General features: G+C 46.8%; 1 protein-coding gene across 1 annotated transcript in view; it reads right to left on the minus strand.

The window, feature by feature from the left end:
* Window positions 1–1,303: 1,303 nt before the first annotated feature.
* Window positions 1,304–18,803, minus strand: part of itga5 (integrin, alpha 5 (fibronectin receptor, alpha polypeptide)) — a 70,312-nt gene continuing 52,812 nt past the window's right edge. Inside the window, exons 22-30 of the mRNA XM_088634147.1 lie at window positions 18,718–18,797; window positions 17,782–17,862; window positions 17,096–17,201; window positions 16,586–16,744; window positions 13,757–13,867; window positions 10,729–10,842; window positions 7,504–7,602; window positions 6,035–6,157; window positions 1,304–5,556 (exon numbers count right to left, since the gene is read on the minus strand). Coding sequence (XP_088490273.1) covers window positions 5,473–5,556; window positions 6,035–6,157; window positions 7,504–7,602; window positions 10,729–10,842; window positions 13,757–13,867; window positions 16,586–16,744; window positions 17,096–17,201; window positions 17,782–17,862; window positions 18,718–18,797 — 957 coding nt within the window. The 3' untranslated portion in view covers window positions 1,304–5,472. The remainder of the gene's footprint in view (window positions 5,557–6,034; window positions 6,158–7,503; window positions 7,603–10,728; window positions 10,843–13,756; window positions 13,868–16,585; window positions 16,745–17,095; window positions 17,202–17,781; window positions 17,863–18,717; window positions 18,798–18,803) is intronic.

The following is an 18,803-nucleotide window of genomic DNA, read 5'->3' on the forward strand; positions in this document are numbered from 1 at the left end:
AAAGTGAAAATTCATTTGAATGCTGCAGAATTTGCCAATAATCAGTGCTTACGCACGAATCATCCAGCACATGGAACGTGCTTTAAGTTTGTTATAAATTCATGCTCCCCACATGGAAGTAAGCCAAAGTCAAAAACCGAGCCGAATCTCCATCTGTCTTTATTACCCACATGCTTTAAATACCGACAAACCACTGACCCCCGCAGGACTTGGGGCCCCGTCCTCATGCGTTCATTGTAGCGGGGCTTTAAACAATCAGAAAAAACAGTTTGGATCAACTGAAAAGTGTTACATCTTTTCTATATTAACCAACCCAGAACGGGTTCATTTTCTTCTTTATTTCCCCATTGTCTTTTTAATGGTAACACGATGCTTTGCAATGTTTCTAATTCCTTGAAGTTGTCAGCACATGTTTTTCTTGCATCGTGTTAAAGATTAGCAAGATGCTAATTAGATGACGAAACAGCAACTCGGCTAAATGCCACTGGGGTGGGGGTGGGGGTGGGGGTGGGGGGGGCACATGGCTAGCTAAAGCACATCAACACCATCTTCTAACAATTTGCAGCATGTACTGATAAGCAGTTGGGAGATTCGGGGATACGATGCATTGCAGGACACCTATAAAACAAAAAAAATGAAAAACAACAAGAACTGCTTCCCAAAAACCTTCCAAACAAATTGTATAAACAGCCATCTCAACAGTACCTCCATGATTCAATGCCAAGGAATCGGACACTGGTCAGGGGTCGTTCCAGACATGCTTTGTTGTGTGCCACAGCCTCAATACGATCACCCTCTTCAAGACCGCAATACAGAGCACTGTCTAAAGGCAACACACTATTGCCAGTAGGCTTCTTCAATCAGGAATCGCTGCCTGACCTCTCAGTAACAGCCAACATCATGCCTCAAGATTCAATGGATGAATTGGCCGTTTTCTTATCTGAGCCTTTAACAGCCGAGATGTTAAAGAGAAGATTATCTCCTGGACTGCAGATCCCATTTGCCATTGCCTGCAGGCAGCACAAACTCTCCTGTCTGGCACTGCAGAACTGTAGCAGGTGCAAGAATAGACAACTCTGACAGCAAGGACCACTTTCTCTCCATGACAGTACAGGAGTCAGTGCTGTCTCCAAACAGCACATTTCCAAACTAAGTGGATAATAACTCATGTAGAACTTACCCTAAATGGCATTTAAGCACCCACAATACTGTCTTTATTAATCTAATGTTCATCCCATGAACTGAAAGTTGGCCAATACCACGTAAATCAAGTGTTTAAAAAAAACAATACGCTTTCAACCACTTTTGTAAAAACAGATTTTATTTAATTGCCAACAGTAAAATACATCAATAAAAAATTACATTTCCCCCAATATGGGGAGAGAGAAATTCCACCACAATCCAGAGTAATTTCATCAAACGCTTCAAATATTCGTGTTTGCAGATTTATATTTACAACTTAAAAATGTCTGTGGAAAAAAAATAGTTTAAAATAATAGAAGGACTGACCCAGTGCAACTGTGTGACAAACCTACACAGTCCTGAAGTGAAAGGCAATGCAACATAATGACCTGGAAAACAAATACAACTGTCTTTTCTCCTATTGCTCCAAGGTTCTCACCACCAAGAGGAAAAGACGATTCAAACTGAATAACTTTCAAGCATGTTTTAGTGTTGTGGTTTCTTTGGTTTTGACAGGTCTTATGCTGGTTCGCTGTCTAATGAACAAAGGCAGCTGAAAACTCAAATACCCTGCATCTGTCGCAAGATTATCCTTTTGCCCATTATGCTGGATATACGGTTACACTAAACTGTTTTCTCAGCAACATCTCTTTAAAATTACTGAACAATCGACTCTAGTCAGCGATTTTCAGGAACTTACTAATTTAAGGTACAGGATGTCAGTTCGTGTGTAGATAACACATGCAGATATACAAAACTGTTAAAACAGACGTGTGTTTGCAACCATGCACTACAAACTATAAACTCTGGTGCCCAAGGCAGACTAAGGGCTACAATCACAGCCTTAGTAACTGTGCTAGGCCTCCATGTTGATCCAGTGACTGAGACGGCCCATATTCTTACAAGGCCTCAGGTCACAGGTCACAGCCCCTGAGAGGCCTCTGGATTGGCAGGACAGACACCCTGAGAGTTCTTATTCCATCTTTAATCAAGCTCAAGGCATTGCAGTTAAATAAAATGTAGGCAAAAACCTTTTTTTTCAGTTCATTTCCAAAAAATGTATGTGGATGTGTGTGGATTGAGGTGAATCACTCAAGGTCTTGTAGAAACACTCGGAGCAAGGAGGAAAAAAAGACTGGCACATCTGGGTCAGCCCCCTCACTCTAAAATATCAAGCGTGGGAGAAACAGAAGCTATAAACATATTGCACTTACACCACTGACGTGGGGGGTTTCCCAATAACTGGACGTTTAGCCGCTCTGTCTCACTGTGACTTATCCAAATTCCTTGAGGAGCTGAGGGCTGTGCGAGAGCTTCTGAGGACCCTGTCACTTTCCCTCAGGAGACCCAGGCTCCCAGGAGGCCTGGACACCTCTGCCTCAGAGCGAGCAGGACAGTGGGAGAGCTAAGGGCCGACTCCTGCTGTGGGACAGGTGCGCTTTGAGAAGCGGCAGCGCAACACGTGCTGGAGGCTACGGGCGCCTGCGCTCTCAGACAATCTGCGAGAAGAGCCGAAACTTCCGCTGTGATGAGGCTGCCAGCCTGTTAACGGATGGAAAATGACACACGCGTGCCTTGAAAGGTTTAGCAGCTTCAGAGTGCAGGTATTGCCGTTTTCATTACCCTGCTACTCCACCTTTGAACAATAAAGGCCAGAGCTCAGCACCGGCTACTTCAGTGGTGGTAAAGGCCAAGGGGCTTGCGAGGAATATTTGAAGGCCACGAAGGCATAACAGAAGAGTTGGAGAAAATGCACTTCGCCTAATATCGCCCCCCATCTGTCCTTGGCAACACACTGAAAACACTCGTCAAAGAGACACGGCAGTGATTGGTAAACCCTCCAGTTTTTAATTAATATTTATAAATGAGGCCCAAACCATGCGTCTTCAGTTCCTGGATGAAGCTGCACCTCTGAGTGGCCTATTCAGATTGTCTTGGTTTCCGTGGCAGTCAGTGTGGATTCAAGGAGCATGCCCCACCCACCACCCATAACCACGCCCGGCTCCACCCCCGGCCCCGCCCACACCCAGGCATACCCCACCCCCTCTAATCAACCTTAAACCTTTCCCGAGTGGCGCCTTCAACCTTCCAGGAGCCAAACATCTCCGTTCTCGCAGTGTTCACACTGAGTCTTACTACAGTAAAGATTGCAATTTTCCACAGTGAAATAACCAAGGCAAACAGGATCGAATCACTGATTTGAAAAGTTTCAGAAAAGGGGGGTAAAATATCATTTCAGCATTCGTATGTAAAAGATTTGGCACAAACAGAATGGAAAAAAAAAACAAGATTTCTCAGTGAGTCTTGGGATATTCAGATGATTGCTATTATTTTACCATTATTTTTCTAATGAACACAAATGTTTATGCTACAACAGCACAGATCTTGCAAACCTTCTAAAGTGGGCAATGTTATTTGAGATAAATATTAATCAGACCTAACCTGAATTAAGTACAGGGCGGATTAAAGATCAATAAAAACAGGGAAATTTGGGGGTAAAATCACTTTGAGAGCATGGAACATGCAAAACGATTGCGTGGTTGTTATGCACTGTCATAGGGAAACGCACATGAACACAATAAGCACCAAGACCAATTGCAAAAGAGACTTGGCCAGTGCACTACACCAAAGAGTCTTTGTAGTTCCAAACAGTCTGAAAACAAACTTGACCTTTCTGAGTCCCTGCAAAGAAATGCTTGCCTGAAAGCGTGACTGGAGCTTGGTATCCCAGCTGCAGTGGAGAGGGGCATCAGATGGCCCCAGTGGAGTTTTTTGGTTTCATGAAAGGCAAGATTTCCTTGCCTTTCAAGATCTATGCCTTCTTGCCCACCGTGTACGGCAGCTGGGCGCCCTGCCTGATCCCCTAAACTCTGCAATGGGGGGAAAAAAACCCAATCAGCACGCCTCATAATGTCTCCCATTCCTGCAGCTTCAAGGCTCCCTGTCGGAGGAGGGCGTGAGGATCTTCCGTCATCGCTCCAGCACGGCCCAGATGGTTTGGTTTCACGGATTCTGCTGACAAACGGAGCCAGATGGAGGTGGTGGATGGATGGCTTGGGTTAAAAAAACAAACAAAAGGAGGAAACCGCAGAGTGCCGAACACCTGCAGAGCACCGTCCAACACCCCCTGTTCAGCACCAGCAGATCCCAGTGGCTCGAGTGCAAAATCGATCCCCATGGTTTCAAATCTTCAATAAGTGGTGCACATATAATCTCACGACTTAAAAACATAAAAAGAGCACACAAAAAAACAGCCCCTGCCCTTCATCAAACGTAGTCTGTGCAGGATTTGGGTCTAGGCTCTACGTGACACCAGTTACAGATGTTTATTTTTCCTGGTTTTGTGATAAGATGTTCCAGGTTCAATCTCCTTTTAGTTCGTGTTCATATACTCGCGTCTTGATTGCAGTTCTCGAAAAATACAACCCCAGTGTCTGTAAGCCCTCTTTCTTTAAAAACTTAAGAGGGCTTCTCCAATAAAATATTGAGAAAAACACATTAAAAAGCTAAAGGCACTTATTGGATTGATCCAGGTTTTGGACTAGGTACAGCATCTGGAGAGCTCCATCCCAACGTGGAACAGGGGAAATAGCAGGAAATACTGAAGCCGGTCAGGAAACAGAAAAGGATGGTGGTCTTTGGCAGAAACAACTCTAGAAATCCCAGACCTGGATTTCATTTAGTTTTTCTCTTGTATTAAAAACCAACCCCAGGTATTGTTTTCAGGGCAGTTTTACATGTGTAATTTTGCATCGAAAGTTAGCTTTTTGAAAAATAACCCCATATTGTTCCCGCGGCTGAAACGTGTTGCCAAGAGGCTCTCTGTGTGATTGATTCTAGCACCAAGAGAAATCAAACCGGACCCCCCAGTCCCTCACACCCAGACAACAGGGGCTAGCCGGTCGTGAGCAGAGACTGCGGACAGCTGTCCCCCAGAGACGAGGCTGAAGGATTAGAGACAAGATGTGGGTACGAGGCACAGTGCTGGGGTTACACCTGGCCACTGCCTCCATTGTGCAGGATGGAAGACAGGAAGTAAGCCTGTTTTTCCTTTATTTCTTCCTAAAAATAACTCCTCCTAATCCTGCTAAGCCTCGTGTTTAATTAAATTAAAGTAAACATTCATTTGTGTTGTTTTCTTTCTCTTTAGTGCAACACGGTGGAGTTCCAGTGGACATCCTCCTGTGTCTAAACTAGAAACTTTGTTTTCCGTCTTTGGTTTCCATGACAATCTTGTGGGTTGCTGTTCGTTTTCAGGGGTCTTTTGGTTTTGGCGCCCGCTTCTTTTTTCTAGGCCTCAGATGCAGCCTGAGGTTTCAGTTGGGCTTTCTCCATTGCAGTGCCGTAGGGAAGAGATCGTTTGAAGAAGCCAAGCTGTGAGAGTAGAGATAAACAGAAGACGGATGTTTAATCTATAAGCTTCCTTCACGCTTTTACACAAATAAAACCATTGGAACAAACTTCACGTTGTCATTCTTGAACAGAATGTGGCTGCAATGTATAAAGAAGTCATTATTTGGCTGTTACTGTAAGGTGTACACTAACTACACTGGGGTTTTAGTTTCACAATATGGACAAAGCAGAACCTTTCAGGCAGTTCTGAGTACAGAAAACTGTAAGGGCAGCGATCAGATGTAACTACATTCATCCACTAACACTTGAGAAGCCCCAGAGTTACCAAAAGAGAAGTACAGGTCTTTAGAAACAATCTCTCCTGATTACTGGCCATCAATGAGCCAATAAAATATAAGAGTCTGAAAGGTTAAAAAACAGACTCACTGCCACCTTATGGGGCACCGCTGGAATACGGTACAGAGCTGGAATGAATGTGGACTGTGCGCGGGATGCTTACTTTATATAACACATAGATGAGCAGAGCTAGGAGCAGGAGACCAGCTAAAATGGCCAGGATGATGATCCAGAGGGGAACAGCGTACTGGCTGTCCGGCTTGTTCCAAATCACCTGCGTGCTGACCTGGGGCGGGAATGGAATACAGTTTTAACAAGGAAGACGTACTGCATTCAAAACTGCGTGTCGTCTTGCACAGAGCGATGGAAGTGAACTCGTGCAAAACACCTACAGACATCTATTGCTGTTACGCTGCAAAGGAGCGAAAACGAGAATATTCCCCTTGTTTAATCCACCCAACGAGAGACGATTTCTTGCCCTGATCCTCTAAACTTTGGAAGGCACTGATCAGTATGTAGAACAACAGTTCTCTAGCCCTGGTCTTGGTAAACCCCAGCCTAGACCGTCTAGTAGGTCACACAGCAAAAACACTTTGAAATTACTGACCAATTAAAAAGCCAGTTTGTTCTATTGAGAGAACTGTCATCTGCCTTCAGGGCTGAAGTACATTTTGATTGTTTTTTTATATATCTCTAAATAGCTTAAAAGCAAAGTGCTTTTTGGATTGCTGACAATTAATTACTACACCAAATAGTCTCAGGACAGCAGAGCTAAAACAACACAAATCAAAAATCAACCAAATTACAAGAAGCCAAACAACACTACCATACCCAATGGGACACACAAATACAAGCACAACACAAACTGGTCGTGCTACAGAATCCTAAACGGACAATACACACTATCTGAATAGCTGACCAAGGTAGGAAACAGCAAAGTGAAACCGACCCTTACAAAGTACAGGCTCAGTGACAACAATCTGGCCATAGAAACTGGGCAACTCAGGCAGACCTGGCTGCCCCCCCCGCGCAAGCGGGGAGAAACAAACGCTTTCCACTGCACTGCGAGAAATATTCTGGGATTACACAAACATTCTTCACCCAGAATAACAAATCCAATCCCACAATCCCCACACCTGCCAGAATCAGAACAGCCTCTACTGGGAGAGGGGGGAGAGAACTCAGTGGAGCTGGCAGCAAAGTACGTGATCTCCTGTCACAGCCTGAGGAACAGTGAACCTCTCTCTCCATCATGTTCTATGTGTTGTATGTTGTATGTAAATATCCTTGGAAAGATTTGGATTACAAATATCTGAAGATATTGTATTGGATGTATATACAGTCAATTACACTGTAATTTACCAGTCATGCCAATAAAGCTTGATTGAGATTGAGTTTAACAGGTCTTTTGAAAGCTTGCTTTAGCCGTTACCTATACAGCATAAAGCTTTCCTAGTCCAGGGCTGGAGACCCCTGGGGTTCAGAATAAATGGCTGATTAGCTCCACGGATTTTAACTGCTGGTCAGTGGATGGGAAGACAAAGCCATGAGGTTCACAGGGCACTGTGGAGTGTGAGCACGCGAGGCGCACATATCGCACTGAGGCGGAGCCCTCTCAGGAGCTGAGCATACCTGCTTAGATCCAGTAGGCGGCTCCCTGGGCAGGATCTTGTAGGGCATTTTGAGGACGTTGTAGGTTGCGGTGCACTCCAGGACATAGGGGTACGTTCTCTGCAAAGCACAGATTTCCAGATCTAAATAAGTCACAGAACTCTGCACAAAATCTGCTGACCTTTTCCAATCCCCAGGAAAACACTTATGAAAGCCCCCAAATCTGCAAAACTGTGACAGTCAGGTAATAAAAAAAACACTGCTGCTGGCCACTGACTGACATTTTTACAGCCTCCCAGCATCCACCCCTTACAGGTAAAAAGAACCTCATTATAGGCGTGTAAGGCAGGCCGTGTCTCGGTATCGACACAGTGTCTCAGTTGACACCTGAAGAAGGCTCCATGGCCGAAACGTTGTGTTTCTTTTCTTCTCTTTTCAGTGTGGAATAAACCTTTACCTGTTCCTTTGCAGCCTACGCATGCTGACGCAGCTCCCTACTAGAACTACACGTCTCAGTACGCACACTTGCAGTCTTATTCCCTTCATATCTGCCCTGCTGCTCAGGTCAGTGAGGGCTCAATCTGCGTTCCAACAGTGCCCTTTATCAGAGCAGACTCAGCTGAGGAAAATTCCCCCCCAACTCAATAAAAGTGTTAGTAAAATTTTTAAATCTTATATCTTACATTAAAACAATTTCAAGAGGATACTTTAGATTCATATGTATTCTAGGTGTGTTGACATAAAGGTATATCGTCACCACATTTCGACTGAATACTTGATTTTTTCAGTGTATTTTGTACACGGAGAGACTGTTTAATAGTACGAAACTTTGAGGTATCGTCAAGTTTACCGTGTTTAGTTTAGTGTGTTCACCCTGAATCAATCCTGTTTAAAATCAAGAAACGCGTTACGTTCTTCGTACTGTCATTTTTGTACTGGTGCAGGCTGAATGAAATGTATTTAATAGTACAAAGCTTTGAATAAACTGAGCAGTATTGCCAAGTTTTCCTTTACTTCGCCCATTTTGAGTCGAGCCTGCTCAACATGAGTGAACACAGTGTGTCACTACTCGTGCGGGGACAGACGAGATGAAATTCAATTTCATCCAACCGCAACCCGAGAATGAAAAAAATCTTTTAAAAAAATCCCTTAAGACTTGCACTTAGCCACTGGAAAAGAAGCATCAACAACAGAAAGCATTCTGACCCTGGCCCGTGTAGCCAGCGAGTGACGTCACGTGAAAGTGTCCCATTACCCTTTTGATAACGGTGCTCCCTCGCATGCTTGCACACTTTCAGTCCACACTTGCGCTACATCACAGAAGTGCGGACCTGCGGGGAGTGCTCAGGGCCCAAGTCACTCATCTTGTTCGTGTAACAGAATTACTCGATTACTCCAGCAGAGGGCGCGGTTGTACTGTCTGAGATCCATTTGGGAACTAAAACCGAGGTCCTGACTCTCTGTGGTCATTAAAAATACCAGGGCGTTTCTCCAAGACAGTAGGCGTGTTACCCCGGCATCCTGGCCTAATTTCCCATTGGCCTTTACCAATCATGGCCTCCTAATAATCCCCATCTCTGAACTGGCTTCATCACTCTGTTCTCCTCCCCACTGATAGCTGGTGTGTGGTGAGCATTCTGGCGCACTATGGCTGCACGTTAGGGGTGGTGGAGAGGAGTCCCCATTACCTGTAAAACGCTTTGAGGGAAGTGTCCAGCAGAGTGCTGTATAAGTGTAAGGAATTAGTACTGTGGTTCAGTATCAGTAAGTGCTGCTTAAACAGGGCTTAAGTAAATTGAGGGTGTAGTAACCTTGTGACCTATGCTTGCAGGACTGGGTGTGGATTGCCATGACCCGTACCAAGAATAAGAACCTTTCTGATATTGGATGGACACTCAGTGCATAGCAATTTGAGCTACGGGTTTTTACAACTGTCTGGTGTTTCCATATAAAGTAGCACCAGGTGCTGCATATTTACGTGTTGCTTTATTTGGAATTATCTGGAATGGACAGACAGCTGCAACTGAGAACGGTATTAAATTCTGCTTTGTCCATGTAAGTCATAAAAGAACAGACAGCCTGTAAATGTTAAAATGGCCCAATCTTCCAAGCATCTGTCGTTTTCATTCCGTCTCCAGACGGAATTTCAAGCCATTGAAAAGGCGAAACCCAAATTCTAGCCTGGAGGCCAACAGTCAGCAGGGGGCGCCGGAGTACAGCAAACAACTGCGCTGCTGCTCTGCTCTCCAGAACTAAGGCTTAGACATTCCAATCCTATGAGAACCCCAGCCCACAAGCTAATGGATTTTCAATGCACACACACTCCCGGCCGTAGATGCGTGCGCGCTGCTCATTCTCCGAGCGCTCCTGTGTAGCGTGTGTACAGACTGAAACAAGTTGGCTGGCCCCGCAAAGACCCAACGGCACCGTTTTACCTTACAGTAACTGATGGGACCTCACCCTTGGAGAGCTGCTCTTTCTGGAGTTAAATACAGAGCCAGGTCCTGCTTTGTGCTAGCAGACAGACAAGGTTAGGTTACAGCACAGGAGTCTGCTGTAGTTCCCATCACAGTGGACTGTTACCACTGAGTCTACATTGGCATTACCTGCTGTGGTTTTACAGCTGGGAGACCTCCAGTCCTGTATCTAACAGCTTCCAATGCCCTCCATCTCCCTGCTAGTGCAGCACACCTCCTTTTACCTGCAATTCTAATACCATGTCACCTTCACAATGCATTATTCAGAATACTGTACTGCATTAACTTAACTTTCGAAGAAATACACAATGCCAATAAATGGAAATCCTGCAGAATTGCAGAACTGACTTGGTTTGATGCCGGTGCTTGGCCTGGGGTCTGTTTTTCTTGCACTGTGCGAGTTATTACCCTGTCTAGTCTCTCCACGTTTTGCCAGTAAAACACCAACATCTAAAAGGACATTGTGGCGAAACTCCCAAATAAGAGCAAACGGGCTCAAGGAAACATTGTTGCACCAGAAAACCAAAGGCCCACCAGCCCCGGACATGCTGCTTGTCAGTCGTAGCCACACCCCCACGAAAGCTTCAACCACACCCCCTGGCCCTGCCCCTCGCAAGGCCCTTGCAAAAAATCCAACCAACTTTAACCACACACCCCTGCTTCGGCCCTGCCCTTCGCAAAAAGCCAGCCACGCCCCCTCACAAAGGTATGACCACACCCATCGCAATTTGTAGCCACGCCCCCACACCATACCAGCCCTGTGCCTTACCTGCGTGAAGGTCTCTGCCCAGACGCGGGAGCGGACTTTCAGGATGGCGCTGGTGCCCCTCTCCAGCTGGCCCACCTCGCAGCGCAGCCTCCAGCACTCCACCTGCGAGCAGCTCTGGAGAAGACAGGCCAGATGACAGGAGAGTAGGGTCAGAGCCGGTTCCGGGGAAAAGGAGAAGGGAAACGGGCCTGCTGGGAACTTGAACTTGCACAATTTAAGCACAATAAAACACAGAATTCCCAACTGCATTGACTTCTTATCAATAACACACCCACCACCAGGCTCTGGAATTCCAGCAGTTTTCTATCCATCCAGCACACAGGAGGCGCAGAACACGATACCCACAGTGCACTCGTGTGGAAGAGATATGGAAGCTAATGGAAATTTACCAAAAAGTCTGGATAATTAAAGGCTCTGATACAAGGAAAAAACCCACAGGATTTTTGACGAAGAAGCTGATTGCTTGAAGATACAAACAACAACCTTTTAAAAAGCGACTCATCAGGCCTTTGGCTCCTCAATTTTGGGGGAGGTCAAAGGTCAGTGTACAAAGAATTCACCCAGCTCTTTCCTATTCACAAGTCATGCACATAGGCACTTAGGCACTGGGGGGCGCTATTTCACAGCCAGGACCAGGTTTGGGCATCACAGCCCTGTCCTTCAGTTTGGAGATGGCTTGTGTGCGAGTGTGGTTAGTGAACCACCAGAAAATGTATCCTTCAAATGGAAGGGGAACCATCACCGCAGTTCAGCGGGAAGTACAAGAAAGCTTTCTGAAGTCAGACAACGGATTTAAAGGCAGTGACAGGCGATACTATATAAGGTAAGAGCAAGGCCGACATTCCAGCTCGCTACCAACGGCGGCCCAAGCTGTCGCCATGGCAATGCCTGGAGACAGGGAGGCCTGCTGTGGGTCTGCAGCCTGGGGCCTGGGTTTGTTATGGTCCAGTGCCAACCATGCCCCAGACCTGGGTGACCCTGGATGCCTCCCTCCAAGACTGGTCATTGACAGCGGGTTGGCAGGGAGGTGGGACCTGCTGAAAATTTTGGTCTTATAAGGTCAGGCATCAAAAAAACATTAAAAACGGTTTGCCACGCCATCCAGGACATTCCAAGGCCTCCCTCTCAATTTCAAAAGTTCCTAATTGCCATTTAGATTTCTGGGGTAAATGGCGCGTGAAGAGATCACCGATACCAACTTCCCTTTGAGGTCAGCACCATGCTCTCTGATCTCATAACACAAGTTTGAGAACGGCTCAAGAACACAGCCCTGGAATTGGGAGCTCACTAGGCTGGAGAGGAGATCCTGCACAGGCAGGCAGAGGGAGCTCTGTTCTCAACACAGGCCGGGGTTCAGAACTCTGGAGGTTACTCGGCACACCGCAAGCACCTACCGCTGAATTTCCTCATTTATAACGGAGCAACTGCTGCCCCAGCCTCACTTTCAAAAGGAGTGTGATGAGAACGATAACAGTAGTACTATTTGTATCCATTTATATAGTGGTTTTCACCCCATTGTGTTTCACATGTAGGAGGGGCCCCCAGTGCACAGCGGACCCAGGGGAGGAAAGAGGAATCGCTCCACCAGCTAAACTGAGGGAGGACTTCAGGAAAGCCCAAATACTTAAGCCCAGAGTGGAGTTTAGCCAGGACACTGTGCTTACCCTTACTCTTACACACAGCGCCATGGAATCTTTTAATGGTCAGGACCTCGGATTTATATCTCATTCGAAGGACATCACTTCTGGTGACAGTGACCCAGGATGCACTGTTGCAGTGGCAGGGGGGCCCTGGTTTTGAAATTCGAAATTCTGATCCAGTGGGAAGCGTGCCACCAACACCACCCACGGCAGCAAGCTGGCTTTCCTTAGAGATCTCGAACCCAAGTCCCGAGCCAGGCCCAGCTTGCTGAGCTTCTGAGATCTGCCGGAAGCCGTCTAGAAAGTGGTACGAATGCTGTGGATGGCACTGTACTGATTTTCAGTAACAGACGGAAGGCGCAGAGCCGCCATGTTTGCTTCAATGTCAAACGAGACCCTTTTTTTTTTTTACTAGCCTTGCAGTGTGCAAAATGGATGCATGAGGGTTTAATGCAGCAGCCCAGGAAGACAAAGACTCTTTCACAGAGTCAGGTACCAGGTGCGACTCACAGCTCTCATCAATGGGGCTTCTGTCCGAGCACCAGGGGAGCTCCCATTAATTACAGCTGGATCACAGACTTCCAGCCACGGAGTGAACCAATGGGCCATTAAGTGAATGACATCAAGGCCATGTGTAATAAAGCCATCAACTGCAGTGTTAGATCCAGGTGATTGATGACACGGAGAGAGCTACCCTGAACTGTGCCCCTCCAACACATTCACAAACACACCTGTACTTCTGCCAGCACCCCCTCCTTCCCCACCGCAACCCCAGACCTCCTGAATCGCCACAAGTCACAGCACTTAGCGGCCCGGGTGACCTCTGGAACTGACACTTTTAATCAGCCTGCGTGCAGGGAGCCTTGCTTGCCCTTCAGCGCTGGGCGCTGAAAAGCACACAGAAGGGCAGCTCCTGAGCTTTTAAAAAACTGACGTCTGAATTTAAACAAAGCAGGAGCTGGACACATGGAGGAGCGGAGGCTGCCTACGAGGAAGGGGCAGATGTTTTGGCAAATCCGGACACCTGACCAGCATGGGAGTTCTATGGTGACTGACGTTACACCAGCAGTGGTCTGAATCCTCGTACAGCAGTGGATGACAGAACTTCAAGCTGGCGCTCCCAGTGTTTAAAATAAGCCGCAGGGCACCTGGTTCAACCACTGACTCACTGCGTGTTCCTGATCTCGGCACTGAATCAAACTGAACCCCATCTTTCATCTGAGGCAGAAATCCAAGGTCCCTGTACATACAACTCCCAGACACTCTGGGTAAGTCCCTTGACACAGTGCATTCACTTACACCTTCCATCCACTAGAGGACGTTTCAATGGGATCAATAACTAACAAATCACCCCAGCGGTACCCGACTTGCGCAGAGCGGTCACTCACCAACGTGCCGAGCTCGGAGAGGGGGTCTCGAGAAGCCTCTCTCTTCTGAACGCGGTGCTGATCCGGGCTGGGGGTCAGAACCAACGGCTGCTCAGTGGGCGACTGCTGGAGCTGGGGAATCAGAACCCAGAGATGAAATAAGAGGCGCTCGATTCAGCTTGGGCTGTCCTGCGTCAGACTTTGCAACTTTCGATTACACTCCGGCCTTTCCATTTGAAAAACCAATTTCAATTGCATATAGGATATGATCTGGAGAAGGCTAGGCAGGCATCAATGAACTGTAGACACAACCACAGAGTGGAAATGATCCAGAAATGTGCCAACAATCAAGAACATTTACAACAAACAGACACACAGACAGGGAGAGAGCCCGGGGTCAGAGAGCAGGGTCAGCCATTGTACGGCGCCCCTGGAGCAGTTGGGGTTAAGGGCCTTGCTCAGGGGCCCAACGGAGTAGGATTCCTCTGCCGGCTGCGGGATTTGAACCGGCAACCTTCCAGCCACAGGCGCAGATCCTTAGCCACAGAGCCACCGCTCCGCCCCAATTTAACTCTATTCTACAAGTTTATTGCACACAGAGCTTCCAAGAACACAATACCCAACCCTCTAACCCTTCAGGATTTAAGCTCTCCTCTGCTCTTACAACATCATGGTGTGCCAAGCAAAAACAGTGCTTCCCATCTGCTGGTCAGGGTTTTTGGTCCAGTCCGTGCCTGTTCCATTTTATTAAAAGCGTTCACTATAGAAAACAACGCAAAAGAACTAAATCATTTCTAAAGGATCTGGAAACAAACCGAGACATGCATGACTTGCCCATTACAAGGGCTTGAAAGCTACACGATGATCCATCATTCCCAATATTCCTGCAGTTAAGGGTTGGGAAGACCAAAAGGGGACCGAGGACAGGGGATTAGGAATTAGGGGTGTCATCAAGAAAACACCTGGAACATCTGGGAACAATTTTCTTTTCCATACCCATGTAATGGAGATTGCGGAGGGCTGGTTACACTGAGAGACCAAGTGATGCTGGGGTGGATCAGCATCCTGACAATGGAGCTGAATAATGGAAATGGCCCAGCTGCTGCTCGGTGTAAACCAAGGCTGTAAGCAACAGTTCTGGGTAAAATTAATTTACAAATGCTCATTGCCTCGTGCTTGTTAAATAAAATCAGTATCACTTATCACTGTGAAATTATTAGAACTGAAAACTTATTGTTCTTCGCTTAAATCCAATTTATTCTACACAAGATTCTTTTAAAAACAGCAATAAATTGCACAGCATAATAAGGGAACAACCATGCATTTCTTCTCATTACATACCTCTCGCTTTTAGAGATTTGGGCTGGCAGAATCAGAATTTGTGAAAGAGGGTAAAGCAGGCAGATATGTAAAAGGTTTATTGCCGATAGGCAATGTTTTCAGGATACAGAAACCTGCTGCCCATCAGTAAAAATATCATTAAAGTCACCAAACAGAAACAGCTCCGCTCCTTGCAACTGTGGGTATTTGTCTCTCGAGGTTTATTAAGGGAGTGAGTCTACTCAACAGATGTTTGAGGGGAGTGAGACTGATCGCAAAGAATGGAAAATCTCAGAACCATAAAGATACAACAGCAATTTAAAAGTTCTGCTACGCTGTAGTGCATCACAGCTGTATATTTTTCCAAGAGTTAAAAAACAAATGGAAAATGAGCAGGCCACCGATTTCAGTCTGCTTTGTAAAAACCCAGGATGCACCACAGAGCCAGGCTGGCTCACCCCCCCCCGATCACCCAGTCCAGCCCCTAAAGGAAAAGTGAAACCTCTGGAAAGGGCAAGCACATCTGTTCACATCTGGTGCTGCTTAGAACCAATAACTCCCGTTGTCACACACGCATAGCCCCACGCCGAGCTGGAAATAAACAGCCCGAGACTGAACTTCAGTTTCATGTTGAAGGAGGGCGGGGGAGGGAGGAAGAAAATTAAAAATGGTGTTGTGCTGTGCCATGCCCAGCCTGAGATGATTAATTAAAACGTAAATGTTGGGCTATGGGCCAGGGAAAGCCTGCGAGACAGGAGACGCTCGCCCGTGCACTAGAAGCCTCCTTCCTCTTCAAGTGCGTGAGACGCGATCTACCGTCTCTGCGGCACTGATCAGATCAGAGCGTGCTTTCTGGGGAAAGGGAAGGGCTCCTACAGTTGCACACAGGACGCATGTTTGTTTCGAGTGCACAGCAGACCCCAGGGTATTTTTAGACGAAGCATCTTCAAAGATGACCCACATCCACAAGTCAGAACAGGAGTCATCAAGATCCATGTGACCAATAATAACATCGAGAGGAGACAGAGCTTTAATGGGTGTGCATACATATCATTACAGCCATTAGTACAAACACTTCCTTCCAGATCAGGCTACGATTCTGTGCTGTTCTTTGTCCTTCAGAGCTCTGATTTATAGCCCAGAGCCTGAATGAATTTATTGAAATAACCAATTAAAAAAAACTGTTCTGAACATTTCACACCTTACAAATTTAGGGGGGGGGGGACAATTAAGCATTTGCATGAACAGAAGTTCAAGGTCCTGCTCCATCAGATGTGACTGTGCTGAGCCGTTCAGTATTTGGTAAACCTAAGCTGGACCCTACAATGTACAACTGTAGTGCCAACTAACAATTATTAGCATGTCTGGTATATGAACCAGGTGGGGCTGCAAACTGGTGGTGGCGAAGGGGAGTCCCCATTACCTGTAAAGCGCTTTGAGTGGAGTGTCCAGAAAAGCGCTATATAAGTGTAAGCAATTATTATTATTATTATTATCATTATTATACAGGGTAGAGCTGTTCCTTCCTACCTTGAGCTGCTGTGGGTTGATGGTTTTGTTAGTGGTGCAGTTCAGGGGGCCCTGGGTCATGACCTCCACAGGGTACATCAGCTGGTGGTTCTGGATTTTCATTGGACAATGCAGCTCCAGGAGGGTGTGGCTGATCAGACTAGGACCATGGTTCACCAGCTGGAAGGAAAAGAGAGACATCAGTGAGAAGACGAAGCATCAACACACCAGCAGTAGAGGCAGCAGCTCAGATGGCAGCGTCATTACAGGAGCACTGTGTTTATTACTATGGGTGGCTTTCACCAGCGCCTTAAGGTTATGTTAATCTTAATTAGTCCCGTCAAGAGGGCTTATATGATCACGTCTGGGGAAAAAAGGTGAGAACAGTGAAAATCTCTTTCCGTTCAAAGAGTTTTTACCCTGTTCACTGGCCCAGCAGAACATGGTAGGAGACAGAGGCCAGAGACAGGTATGAACAAGAATCTGCCCTGGGGAGAGGTTGGTCGGTCAGGCTGATCTACGGTCGCTCACCTCGTACACATGGTGAACCAGGGGGCCGACATCCTGCTCGGTCACCGGTCGCTTAGTGGCCTTCCAGTTGGCCGGAGGAAAGATGACCTTGTCCGGACGAGACACCCTGCCGACGCCGAGACAGAATCCGGTCACTCACACGCACCCTGACAGACTGGCGTATAAACACATCCGCTCCGGACAGCAGCAGGAGAGCACCGTGGAGCAGCAGTAACAATTCGGGACTCCCGGCTGGAAAGCTGGGGATTCAAATCCCAGCTGTTGTACCCTTGAGCAGGCTGCTTCACCTGAATTCTTCCAGTTAAAGGCCCAGCAGATTACTGCATCAGCCAAATAAATCTGGCGTGACGGGCACCTTTTAAATAACCAAGGGGAAAAAAAAGTGCAACATTTTAAAAAGTACAGGGTCGTTCCCAGACCCTGCTCACACAGATGGTCTGAAGCCTGGTGTGGATTATCATCAGGCATGAGGTGACATGATCAAGTGTGTTGTTAGATGAAAGGCAACTGCACTGTGACCCAAATGGTAATGCACTGTACACCAATGACACTGTGAGATGTCACATGGCCTGCAGGACTGATGTCAATGTATACAGCCATACTTGTTATACTCCTTTTGGTCACATAATACCCAACATTCCCACCCATCTGGGCATCTGATGCTATCAATGCTTCCATTTCCTCACCCCTGCAAGATGACGTCTGACAGCACTGCCACATCCAGCTTGTAGGATACCACATCGCTGCGGGAATTATTTTCATTTTTACTGGGAAGAAAGAAATAAAACAGAGGATCACTCATCTCTTACAGCTTTTAAAACAGGCCAGTGAAATAAGGGACCGGGAGCCACAAGTATAAATTATGAGTAGGACTGAAAAGAGGAATCACCTCTTTGCACAAAGAGTTGCGGATGTCTGGAACAAATCACCCTGATGTGTTATTGAGGCCAGCTCCCTTAAGCAACAGTAAGATGACTGATTATCTACCATCAACTAAACAGACCAGATGGGCCAAATAATATCCTCTTTGGCCAGCTGTCTTACATTTCTGACTAGTCATTAAAACAACGGAGTGTAAAACACAGCGGTACATATCAAACTTTGGATTTGCATGTGTGACACTCCACAGGACTGGTGGGGAGGGCGATTTTAAGATTCAAGTACTGCATGAAACGTATTGCAGTCTCCAAATCTTTGACAGAGGATATCCACAGCCACGTGCTTTAACTGTGCTTTAGGGTTTTGAACAGGCTGTCTCTTTTTTATTTTTGATGGTTTAGCAGCAAAAGATGGGACACAGAGAGGGGAAAAAAGCCAAGACTATTGTGATGTTTGCCCGATGAAAAATTACCTTAAATACATGAATATCTTTGCCCGTGACTTCAGTATTTAATTCATGTGCTCAGCTCCTATGTGCAACACCCTTACTGTCCTGAACCTGAGATGTTTTAGACAGCTGATCGCAGGACTCTGCAAACACACACTTCCTCGTGAGAGCCCGTGCCCAGACTTCAGGGGTACAGATCTCCCCCCCGGTTCATTCACTGCTGCCAGATCCCACTAGCAAGCGGCTCTTCCCCTTTCCTGCAGGCCCGGGATGTTGCGGCGGGACGCCGACGTACCTGCGGATCTGGAAGTCGAAGTGCACGGCGCGCCGGGAGTCGTCGAGGTTGGGGACGGTGAAGCGCAGGCCACCCCAGAGCTGAAA

Source organism: Lepisosteus platostomus, chromosome 1, assembly GCF_059453375.1.
Source record: "Lepisosteus platostomus isolate fLepPlt1 chromosome 1, fLepPlt1.hap1, whole genome shotgun sequence".
NCBI lineage: Eukaryota > Metazoa > Chordata > Actinopteri > Semionotiformes > Lepisosteidae > Lepisosteus > Lepisosteus platostomus.